This window comes from Mya arenaria, chromosome 15 (genome assembly GCF_026914265.1).
Source record: "Mya arenaria isolate MELC-2E11 chromosome 15, ASM2691426v1".
In the NCBI taxonomy this organism is placed as follows: Eukaryota; Metazoa; Mollusca; class Bivalvia; order Myida; family Myidae; genus Mya; species Mya arenaria.
Window position 1 is genome coordinate 54,707,948 of NC_069136.1, and position 13,504 is coordinate 54,721,451.

General features: G+C 35.0%; 1 protein-coding gene across 1 annotated transcript; it reads right to left on the reverse strand.

Moving 5' to 3' along the window:
* Window positions 1–243: 243 nt before the first annotated feature.
* LOC128219496 (monocarboxylate transporter 12-like) lies at window positions 244–9,577 on the reverse strand. Its single transcript, XM_052927303.1, has 7 exons — window positions 9,119–9,577; window positions 4,298–4,595; window positions 3,422–3,565; window positions 1,367–2,095; window positions 1,013–1,240; window positions 566–691; window positions 244–365 (listed from the first exon to the last, which is right to left on the reverse strand). The coding sequence occupies exons 1-7, from the start codon at window positions 9,575–9,577 to the stop codon at window positions 244–246; spliced, it is 2,106 nt and encodes a 701-aa protein (XP_052783263.1).
* Window positions 9,578–13,504: the final 3,927 nt, after the last annotated feature.

The following is a 13,504-nucleotide window of genomic DNA, read 5'->3' on the forward strand; positions in this document are numbered from 1 at the left end:
GTTTGACAGATACGCGTTTACACACCGGAACTCGACGTGATACAGGACGACAAAAGAGCGTCCTGTCATACTGTCCCCTATTTATTGCTACTTTGACGTGGATATATAACCCAACAATGAAATTCAACAAATAGCGTCACTCGCTGCTATAGGCACGCCTGCTCCGACGAATAAAAATGGTATAGAACAAAGTAACTTCATGAAATATCGTAAGATTATTCTAAGTATTTTCATTAATTGCTACTATGATTTATATATCTTATCCAACAATGGAATTAAAAGAAGAATGACGCCACTCGCTGCTATAGTAACGCCTGCTCCAACGTAGGGAACCATGTAACTTCCTGAGATGTCGTATAGCAAACCTGAGAAGCAACAACAGTGACATAAGATTACTTTTACTGAATGCGTGTGCGACAAACATAAGAACTAATATATTAACTTTTTTTACCAATTTCTGTGACTGTTTGTACGCATGGAAATGTACTTGAGATTGGATGTGATCACCTTGCCTTTGAACAAGCATAAGCTTGTATTTAAAATCTTACTTTTCAATCATACTTACCTGCTATCGGTGGACCGGCGAACATAGATATTCCTGAGATAAAGCTATACATTCCAAAAGCGTCTGACAGCTTCTTTATACCAACAATGTCTGTCAGCAATACAGAGGTAAGCGAAACTGTTACGCCTGGAATATGGGAACACAATAGTAAATTAAATGTACTAGTTTCAGATAATCCAAGCGCTTTGCTTTGCCCATCCGCTCCACATATAAATACAATCAAATACAGTGATAATCTTGAACGTTTAATATTAATAAAACCCGACTTTGCAAATGCTCATTTTATATAATTCACGAAATAGCGCGTGCGCACTTGTTTTACCATATGTCATTCACCATGACACGCAATTATTTAAAAATGAATTACCGCTGAAAAGTTACATGTTGCACTATATCATATTCAACCGTTAGCAGCATTATTTTTTCAAAGTTAATGTCTGAGAAAACTCTTTCCACTAAACACTCCAAATAAGGTCGAGTACAAGACCAGAGACCAGAATGACTTCATAAAAGGTGCTGCCACTGTCGAACAGCCGCAAATAATTAAAGCCGTGCTATATAATAAGGACCGATTGACCCACTTCCGGTCAGAAAGGAAGCCAAACAGAACACGGGCAATAGCGTTGGTAATGCCAACAACTGAGAGAAGCCACGCAGCATCCAGCTCGTCGATACCTGAAAGAAGCAACCTAGTTGATTGAAATTCAAATGTGCACTGTGGGTTGAAAACCACCAAATGTTAAGTGTTAATCTGGCAAAGCAGCCAAATGTTTACTATGATTTTGTTATAATTCAACTTACCAACGTCTATTGCAGTGTCCGGAAGATATATATACGGAACATAATATCCGAGACTATAAAAGAACGATGATACCATAAATAAATGGAAAGGCACAATTTTAAATATTTCAAAGTCAAAATGTTCCTTTAAACTTGCAATACATCCTAATGATAAGCGAGCACATGTAAATGTAGATTTTCCATTGTCGTATCTTGGGTGGTCTGTACTGGTTAGTTCACTGGTATGAACATTGTCGTTGATGACATAGGGCGCTAAAGGGGCTTGGATTTCTGGTGATGTAGCACTTGTGTGATCAGATTCATTCGACGTATGACCACAGATGATCTCTAAAGAGGTATCATTTTGCGGTACGGTAAACCCTGCATAGTGTCGTTGCCCTTTTTCTAAATGGCTATTTTCTAAGTCGTCTCGACCATTTTGCACCTTTATTGTGACGTCCTCTTCAGCATAAAAAGCAACCCTGCTCTTGATCGCATAAACAGGTTCTTTTTTCTCAAGAGGCAAGAACACAAGACCACAAGCGACACAATTTAGGAGCAGTCCAGCATGTATTAAAATTGCCCCTTGCCAGGCGTATTCCTGAAGAAGTAGACTAGTAATGGGGCTAAAAATGAACGTTCCTATTCCAGTTCCGCTGACCCCTATTCCGGTGGCAAGAGCTCGACGATTGTCAAAGTAACTTACAACACACACAATCGATGGAAGATAAATCAACCCATATCCAAAACCTGAAAAAGTATATAATTCCTGATTTAGTTTTCAAACAGCTTGTCTAATATGGCGTAATCTATACGACCTATATTATTTTACGATAATGCAATAGGAAATCGAACATCTAGCCAAGCAGCCAAACGTTTACTATGACCTTGTTAATAACAAAAGGATCAACGGACATCGAATTAACAAAATATAGATTAGACTACAAATAGTGTCGATATAAATAAGTGTATACCCTTATACCTTTGCTATATTTTAAAATATGTTTCTCATCAGAATATTTGTACTCGTGGGTAAAATCAGTTGAAAGTCGGACACAAGGAATAATTATAACTGTAGTATAATACACATGTAACTAGAAATAGTAATATTTTACTATATAAATGTGTTCCCGCAATAATGATTATCGTCTCCACCCGTGAGATTATCACGGCACGTCAGAGCGATTATGGCATAATTGCCTGACGAAGACTAGAACGTTCACACTGACGTTATTTTCACGAAAATAAAAATGGCCGCCATATATTTGGTAGGCAAACATTTAAGCATAAAAAAGCTTTAAAGGGATTAAAATTGAACTATCGGTGCAAGAATAGTGAAATTAGTTTTACCAATAATGACACCTTCTGTGTTTCAGTAACGGGTACTACCCGAAACCGTACCGGATGTTTACATTCGGTAAAGGTCATAAAGCAGTGAGACAAGGATGTTTTGTAGAAACCTTTTGTTTTACTTTATTCGCTGAGAAATGTTAATTATTCCAGCGAAATGGCTAGGGTCATTCAAGCTGAGATTTTTATGAAACTGCTGAAAGGCTTGATTGACCTTAGCTGCGCTCACCAATTAAAATAAACATCACAATCAGTCGATGTAAACCAGGAAATATTTGAAAACTGGAAAAATTGCAGGCTTATTCTAAAAACACGTACGAAAATGTTTGCTATTTTGATGTCCAGTCTCTCGGTATTTTTTTCGCAGCTAATGCCATTCAAAACAATTTTGTTATATCTCTTTTTTAAGACTTTCAGACTACATCATCAGTACATGCTTATTATATGACATATCCTTCAATATTCCGCAAAATCATGTGTTTAAATCCATTTGAAATCATTGACAAATGACTAAACAGATGTATTATACAGGTTAAAACATGGTTGACCATGGCTTTTGATTGATAATTGCCCCAGTGAAAATAAATGTCCTCGGGCAATTATTCCTTCCACTGGGGCAATTATCAACCAAAAGCCATGGTCAACCATGTATTATTCTATAAAAAGTTGACGAACATATTGTATTGGCATTGGTTATGTTACGGGATAAAGTTGTTAAGGAAACACCTGTCATGACGCCAAGCGAGAAGTAGAGAAACTGCATATTTGGAGCAAAGATGCTGGCAATGTGACTGGCAGACGCCACCAGAGCACCAGAAACGGCAACGGCTCTACAGCCGAACTTCCTCACCAACATAGACACAACCGGCCCTTCAAATTAGTGAAAATAAGCATATGACTTTCTGTAATTGTTATAAAATTGTTTTGTTTATGTTAATGATATCAACATAGTGTGACGAATTAAGCGATTAAGTGATAGCGTCAGCGTAGATACTCTACGAGAATGATACAATAGTATGAAGTGTTGTTGATTGGTTATTATAGGTGTTTCGGTATTAATTTTTTGTCTTAGTTTGGATCAGTTGATTACCCCACAGGTTTACTGGGCCGAGAAGATCGAAAACCTGATTTGCGTTTTCTAAAACAATTTGGCCAGTCCAATTATGATTACTACTTATGTAAAAAACTACAAAAACAAGGTCAGTAGCAAAAAGTTTAAACATAAACGCGGTTTAATGGCACTGGGTAAACACCAAAGACATAGAACACAAAAACAAAACAAAAAAAAAACTCCACAAACAGCACAGTGCATACATACTATATATATATATATATATATATATATATATATATATATATATATATATATATATATATATATATATATATATATATATATATATATATAAACTAGGTATGTTTATCAATTTTGACCCAAAATCCATTGCTGATGAATTCGAATGTTTAGGGAAAGCTCTTTTTGTCGTTGAAAATTAACACGCTTTACATTTTGAATTTAAGTGACATCCATTAACGCTCAACAAGGGCGATTCGGCACTTCCTTAACCGAACTGAACACGGGTAACGAAATAACTTACTCACCAATCAGAAACAATACACCTGGACACAATGATCCAATCAACGCTGTACTGCCTTTGGATGAACCATAATACTCAAGCAGTTCAACATATATGACGCCAAAAGAGTAAAATAGACCGTCTATCAGCATATGCACGAAAAAGCAGGCCGCGCATACTACCCATCCCCATCCACCGTCAGGTACTTTTTGCATCTTCGCAATACCAGAAATGGCGTCGTCTGTGTGCAATTTTGAGTCACTATCTCTCGGTGTTGTTTCGTTGTTCATCTTATCTTCATAACAGACGTTCAATCTTGGCCACTTGAAAATACAATTAAAACAGTAAATAAAGTTTGCCTTATTAATATTTCGTTTGACTACGTAGGTCGTTTGCTAGCCCTTTATAGTATGGTTTATACCATACTCAATGAATACCAAATTTTGGGGGAAACCACATACGCCAGCCCTTGCAAATGGCTCCTTCGGTTTACATTCAGTTCTTCCGGACGTCCATATGGCTATCCATATTGAGATCGACCGTACCGAGCGATTTGAACAGGGATTGTGAAATACTAGGATTTGAGTCCTGGTAGCATAGGGAAAATGAAAAGTTAAACAGTTCAATCGAATGTTTCTTCAGTGTAATTCTTACATTTCATCTCTTCCCGAAACGTTTGTTTATTTTAGGTCTGAAAGGGGCTGTTTCAAGTATGATAAAATAGCGAAAAAAAGAAACTTGTCGAAAACTGACATAAACTTGGCATCGATGTGTACAATGCATTGAAACTTACTAACTGAAGTACCACATACGAGTTTACAATTTATTTAAGTTTAGCAGTTATTTCGTATTTTTCCATTAAAAATATTACTGGGTATGCCTACTAGGTAGAATTCATTCTTTATGCGTGATTGGCTAGTCGGTGTTATCACGTGATATCACCGAGGTAGGGGTATAGCTTAATTATGTCACCCGTTTAGAATAAGCCTTTGTAGCTCAGTTAGTAAGACGCTGGACTTCAATTTTGGCGACGCGGGTTCGAACCCGGTCACCGACACATTTTTTTTTTACATTTTGATACTTTTTTACAATTATTATATCAAAGCGTAACACATTCTATTAGATAATTGTCCTGAGAGTCGTTACAGAAAAAAACATTTTTGGTGCCAATCTGTAAGACAGTCTATTTAAATATAAAATCACATAAGTTTTATGGGCATACGAGTGTATACGTAGCATTTAAGCTGGCACCCACCGTATTACCTATACGGGGTATTAGTGGGAAGGCCGAAAGATATATACCATACCTTAAGTGGAGTAGTGTCTTAATAAATTCTAACCAATTACGACTTCTTCCGTTCCAACGATACGTGAAAGTGGATATACTGTGAAAGGACTTCGTTATTGGGAAATCCAAAATGTATGATGTTCCAGGTTTCCTGTACGAACCATGCGGTTTAACCAAACCGATAAACGAAAAATTATTTCAAAATACTTCCGAACAAATCAAACTATTTCTTGATCACTGATGGAAAGAAATAATGTTATTGTAATATAATTTAATAACTTAAACTGATTGCATATGTTAATAAGTAATTAAAGTGGTTTAACTTACATATATATGATAAAAACTGAACGAATGGGTTTCGAATATAGTATCTTTAAGGTATACAACTATAGAACCACGGAACCGCATGCGGAGCAATATTACTTAGTATTTAAATGATTGAGGTACGTGTTCTTAATAAATGGTTATTAGTTCAAAACTCTTCAAACACATAAAGCTTCTAAAGTAAACAACAACAACAACAAAAGAACAACAACAACAAATCTCTTTATTACACTCCGGTCATGACAACATGATGACAAATAAGATTAGTCAGCAGTGTCAATAAGGGATTAATACTACTAATACTAAGAAGGATGACTTTGTGTCGAGTGGTGGAAATAAAATGATGGTGTATTTTTTTATGGTCGTACATGTACGAAATATGTTTCTTATTATGGAAAAGAGGGTACATTTATTTAATATCTATACAGAATAAGAGGGGAAAAAGGGATATACAATGTAGTGTCAGACTTTAAAAGGTGTGCCTTGTACAAGCATATCGTATAAATAAGTTACAAACGGTATTAGGAAACTCAATATAATTACTGTGATTTAACAAAAACAGGAGAAATTCCGCTGGTTGACATACGTTGCGTATTAAATGTTTCACAAATAAAGCTACTCTTGTCATTAGTTTAACATTTGTGTAAGTTAACAGTTCCTTGTATTTAATTGCATTTGGACTATTAAAATAATAGGTTGTGCAAACTAGCACAAGTAGTGGTATTCATCACCAAGGTCTGACCTACAAATATGACAGTATCAACATTATTATACCTCCCTATTTTTATCGGGAATTTTTGGTTCGCCATACGGAATTTACTTAAAAAGGGTTTCAAATTAGGCGAAAGATTAAAAAAAGTATTGTATTAATTCGGAGTTTCCTTGAGCAGTGACAAAATTTTTGCCTGAAGAAGATTTTTTCATTACAGAGTGCCAATCGTGTTTGAACTGGTCGATTAGGACTTGTTTAACACATTCGTGTAAAATTAAAGTAGCCGTATGTTCAGCTGTATCAATTAGTCAAATTATCTGTTATATCTCTGAGCATCAAGTGAAAACCGAATTCGTATAATCTGCCCCTCGTCCGCAGAAACTATAGGCTACAGGCCACTACATAGGGTTAATATATTTTCTTCAGTCAATTGACCCATTCGCATGCGATAATTTATTTGTGTACTAAACATTAAACAACATTAGAAAATAATGTGGCATTTCTTTTAAGAAAAAGAGTATTGATTGAACGTAGCCACTATGTATTAGAAAAAGTGACGAGATCCGGTGCAGGAGTACAAAAATGCGCTTAAAATGTCAACATAAAAACGTAGCTTAAGTAGAACAAGCATGTTCAGCCAAGTTGAAAATCACGAACCAGTAAGCTTCATATCTGACAAGTAAATTTAATGCATGATAATTTCTTTAATATTATATTATATATAGAACTGTTAATGGTAAAGGTGAAACAATACTTTTATAATGAATATAATGATAGCTAGCTAGTATTTATTTTACATCCAATAATAGTCTTATTATGCATGAGTTCAATGCATGGTAATGTCGAAACAATACTACTATAATGAATATAACGATAGCTAGCTAGTATTGATTTAACAACCAATAATAGTCGTATGATGCATGAGTACTGTGAATAGTTAAGGTTAAGCAATACTTTTGTGATGAATATTAAGATAGCTAGCTTGCAGGTATTGATTAATTAATCAACAATTGTCTTATGATGCATGGGTACCGTGGATGGTTAAGGTTAAGCAATACCACTATACTATATTGAATATAAAGATAGCTAGCAAATATTGATTTAACAAAACAACCAGTAATAACCTTACATAAAAAGATCGGTGCAAAAAATACGACACAGTGAAAAAATAAGTAACTAATTATCGATACACAAAAAACACACTTACCGAAAGTTATTGCTTTCAAGTCCTGTAGGTGTCTATCCTAGTTCCCATGGAAGCTTCTTTCTTTATAAAAGCATGTGTCTTGAACACAGTTGAAATTATTCTATTCAATCATTATAATGCTGTCTTAGATTCACTTATTTCACTGACACATCGTAACAACTATTCTAAATGGTAACATATTAAATCTTATCGTATCGCTAAAGCTGTATATGAAACCACTTATAACCACATTTGCAATGCTAGCTGTTCATTTTTAGCATATTTTTTTGAAAGTATCCTCATAAAAACCCGTTTTACACTGTTACGGTTAATTAAATTTAACCAATGTTTCGAAACCTTTTAAAAGACAGAATGAGATACACTCATCTCAACTCAACTCAACATCATTATTTCCCCCATGGCTGGAGATATTCATAGAATATACAAACATTGATAGACAGAGAACACATATACAATAATGATATGAAATCATCAAAATTATAGCATATTGGTGTCAAAATATTTATAAAAATATCGTAGGATATAGCTTCATATCTAAGTATAAATAAAATGCTTTAACTCTATATGCAAATAAAATAGTCTTTTTGACATCCATGATGGTAAGGTCATATGTGATCCGCCGCTTGGGTGCAGAAATCTTGTCGAAACGAAATACAAGGGAATTACAGCAGCGAGTTATGGCATACATAATATTGTTTATGATAGAAAGCTAACATGAACATGGATTAATTGATCAGTTTAATCCATTAATTGCCTAGCAGCATGACTGACGTATTCGTTTCAGGTTAACAGACAGTATTGCACGATATCTTACAAATTACTCTACGCTATATGTATAAGTTACCAAACCTGATAATATACGGGGCGGAGTAATAATTGAGAATGACAATATACGATAAAATAAATTAAAAAAAACACTTTTATGGAATATAAAAGTTACACCCTATTAATTTTAGGTAATTATAACAACATCATACACAATTTTAAATAGTGAAAACTCACTGAAGTTGAATCAGGATAATTATTACAATATTCAAACAACCTTAATATCCAACTTTATCATCTTACAAACACAAAATCAAACATGAGCATTCATCATCATCATCATCATCATCATCATCATCATCATCATCATCACAACCACCATCTCATCATCATCATCATCATCATCATCATCATCATCATCATCATCATCATCATCATCATCAATCATCTGCAGTAGTTAAATCTTCTTGGTGGGCGTCATACTTGCTGTGAACGTCTAACAACAGGTAAGTCAGCGTTGAAACCAGGTCGACGTTGTGGTATAACGTACTTCGGTGGTTCCAGAGATGTTTCTTCGGACACATCTTTCAGTTTTTATTTCCCGTGAAAAGCGCAACGGAAGCAACAAGTTGCTATAAAGACGACGAATCTTCTTTGCGTGTGGTACATCTCGCCTGACATCAAACACTGGTATGTCTTCATTTGGCTTGGAGAGTTTCACATACTGTTGCTCCTCCCAACGGTCGGTAATCTTTCTCTTGCCTCTCTGGGTGACGTTTCTGACCAGCACTAGATTACCAGGTTGAAGCTTCGATGCATGTGCTTTCAGATCGTACAGATTCATTTGTTTTGTAGCAGTATACATCGCAGTTCCCCTCGCCTTCTTGTATGCATGTTGCAGTCTTTCCTGGAGCTTCCTTGAGTATTCTCTCTGATACTTAGCACTAATATCGTCAAAGTGCAGTCCAAGAAGAGCATCCAATGCAAATCTTGCTTGGCGATTAAACATAAGGAAATAGGGCGAAAGATCCGGTAATTCCGTGTATCGTCACGTTGTATGCATGGCAAAAGGGTGCAACATACGCCTTCCAGTCGGACTTCTTCTCTTCGCCAAGAGTCCCTAACATCTGGATGAGCGTTTGATTGTATCGCTCAACCATGACATGATATGGTGTGGTCTTCGATTGATCCATTCCTGCTATACGACATAACTCGGCAATGAGATCGGACACAAAGTTTGGACCTTGGTCGCTATGAATTCGCCCCGGAAAGCCATAGTGAACGAAAAACCTCTCCCAGAGTATACGTGCAGTGGTCAACAAGTCCAGTGGGGAGTCAAGTTCTAATTCGCCAATGCATCTATCCCATGTTGACCGGTTGCGTCGAGCTTTACCGTAGTAGTCACGTTAGTGAGAGGGTTATTGTCGGTGATAACCTCGAATTCTGTGCCGTATAGGAAGTCGTGATACTTCTCCGTAACAGCCCATTTAAGCGCAAGAAATTGCAGTTTATGTGCCGGGTAATTCTTCTCACCTAGTTTCAGGGATCGACTCGCATACGCTATGACTCGATCTTTTCCATCTTGATGTCTCTTAACAAAATAATCAATTATTTCATTCCATATACAAAGTCACAGTTCACTAAACAGTAATCACTTCAAAAAACAACAAACAAAAGATTCACATAAACACAGTGTAATAACAAACCACAAAATACATAAATGACACACAGTTGGATCACAACATAAGAACACAATCTTATAAAATCAAACAGTGTTATGCATATAACATGTCATAAATGATATCATAAGACTCAAACAACACCACATCTATGCAGCTTAAGTAATCAATTATGGTATCATGTAACCTCAAAGAAATATGGTACCGATAACTTCCCATGTCTATGCTCAACCTTATAAATCGCCGTGCATTTATTTTTTCAACATGTTTATCCAAGTGTACCATCACCAACTTCAGTTATTAAATTCTTAATATTGCTGAATTTTTAATTTGCTCAAAATCAATAAACAATCAACAGACACTAATATTTTCCTGTCGAATTATTATTCTGCCGAAAGCTGGAATTGAACTCGGACAGCCTGGTCACTACAAATTTTACTCCTGACACTTACACCACTAGGCTACGGAGAATCCGTCTCAATGACAGTTAAAGATATATGATACAAGATACAAGATACAAGAATCTTAATTGTGAAGCGGGTATATGATTACATAACATAAGAAAACATAACATGTAACCTAGAAATGAATGCATATAAAAAGACATATTGGAAAAAAGTATCTACCGAAGCCGTTTCTAACTATATTCATGCAGACAATTACACATATTTCGATAAATTAGTTGACATACCACTGGTTAGTTCTTTCAAGGGTACAAATCAAGGATAATAATAGAATTCATTTTAAACAGCAAATTGCAGCATGGTATAATTATGTTTGATGGCAAAAAAAAAATGTTATTATTTATGTATGTTTTACTTAAGCTTACTAGAAAAGATCATTGGAAAGTATTGATTGGATGGTATTTGATTTATCATGAAAGTTAAATACTACTAGTGTACAATGACATGGTTACTCCTATAATTGAGTCATCCCTACCTATAGTTAACCATCCAAATACTGCCCCGGCCACGATCCTGACAATATCAGCACCCACAACTACGTAAGAATATTAATTGAATATACCAGATCGTAACACCAAAAATAAATTCTGACAAAACCCCCACAGGTATTTGTACGTGTTCGATAGATGTTAATGGTATATAAATTTGAAACAATAAAAAATAATTGTTATTTAATTTTTATAATTAATATTCATATTCAAGATGCTCGCTGGTATGCGAATGCAACATCTTGTCCAGAGGGTGTAAACGATCTCACTGAAAACAACAGTTATATTCCGCTAAGACGATAATCAGTTCAACGCCAAATAATCCTCAATTCATTCTTATTAAGAAGGTCTAAGATTATTCGCACATTGAACATAAACAAGGGGGACCCGTACAAGTGCGGATCATCCTTATATATTCTAGGTATTATCAAGAGCACCGTATATCCTTTGTGAAGCTGTTCCATATCAAGCCTCAAAGCGGAAAGTTCTTCCCTTATTTAGTTGTTCTTACAAATGGCACATCTACACAGTTTTCATATCTGAGATTGAAATAGCATGTCCTTAATGTTACAAGGGTTTGAACATATTCTGGTAAGATACCGTACAAACATTAGTGCAGTTGAGACAACAAGGAGAAATGCCCAAATATTTCTGGCCCAAATTTCTCGAAACTTCTTATGTCTCTTATAACAGGATTAAGCTGTTGTTCTATAAAATGCGTATTATTTACTTCTTAAAGAGTTTTTAAAAATAATGTAGGAATATTCTATATGATAATAACAGTAAGCCATTTTTCAATTATCAAAATCCATTTTCAGTATGTATTTAAGCTAATTGAAATAAGCGACTTAAGCCTGTTAAGCTTAAGAAGTTTCGAGAAATTGAAGCCTGATCTATGGAATAGCTTGTTAATCCCAAGTGATGCACATGAACATGAATACGAAATTGCTTTGCTACTTATTCTACGTTATTATCGGGTTGGTGTAGAGGAACGTATACGATTATAGAGGTTCGATACATTGTCCACCCGTTTCAACATATAAGCAAGCTCCTTATCCTACTAATACTATATAGTTAATGATAGTATTTAATTTGTTTTAATTTGTTTTAAGATATAGCTGAATATACTATATGGAAACTCAAATTATTATCAACAGACGCATATATTGACCCGGGTTACGATTCATATAAGTTAATGACAATTATGCAAATATTTACACATCGTCTCGATGAATATCAAGAGTCCATAAAACTGGGTAAACACCGATATCATTAGCGTGTATTAAAGTGATTTACTACATCATTTAGTATATGATTTAAATAAAAAAATCCATTAAAACTCTCTAAAAAAACTAACTGCGTGTGAAAGGTGTTATTTAAACATTAAAAAATAATAATTACGTAAATAATGTGATTTTTACGAAAAGAAATTATTTTAGTAAATAATGTTATTTTTACGAAATGGCTCCACTGACTTCTATGTCCGATCACTTATTTCATTATAACATGCAACATAATTGACGTCATGTCCTGTTATGCAAAGTGTTTGACGGGATGGCATTATTCTCAATTGGATAAATGATGGTTGTCATACAGTGATAATAATTGTCCATAAATGCTACGATTTGACCAGGAATGGTGCAATAATGGAATACTTCAATTTTTGAAAAGGAAACTTTCGGTATATTTTCATTCAGTGCTGATTTGATGACACACCGAACTCGCTGTGTTAAAGGACGACGGAAAAGCGTCCTGTCATAATATCCCCTATTTATTGCTTGTTTGATGTTGATATCCTATCCAACAATCAAAAGCAGAATAGCAGCATTCTCTGTTATAGTTACTCCTGCTTCAACGAGGGGCACCACGAAACTTCCTGTGATATAATTAAATACACTATATTTTCATTATTTATTGCTACTTTTATGTCGATATCTAACAATGGACTTAAAAGAAGAATAACAGCATTCGCTGCTAGAGTAACGCCTGTTCAAACGTAGAGTTACTTCCTGAGATATCATATAATACAACCAAATTTATTTATTGCTGCTTTGATCTAGATTTTTTATCCAACAATAGAATTTAAAGAGGAATAGCGCCACTCGCTGCTGTAGTACCGCTTGCTCCAACGTAGGGAAAAGGCAACTTCCTGGGATATCATAAAATACATCAATTACTTATTTATTGCTAATTTGATGAAGATATCCTATCTAACAATGGAATTAAAAGAAAAGCGCCACTCTCTGCTATAGTAACGACTAGCTCCAACGTAGAGAAAAAAATAACTTCATGAGATATCATAAAA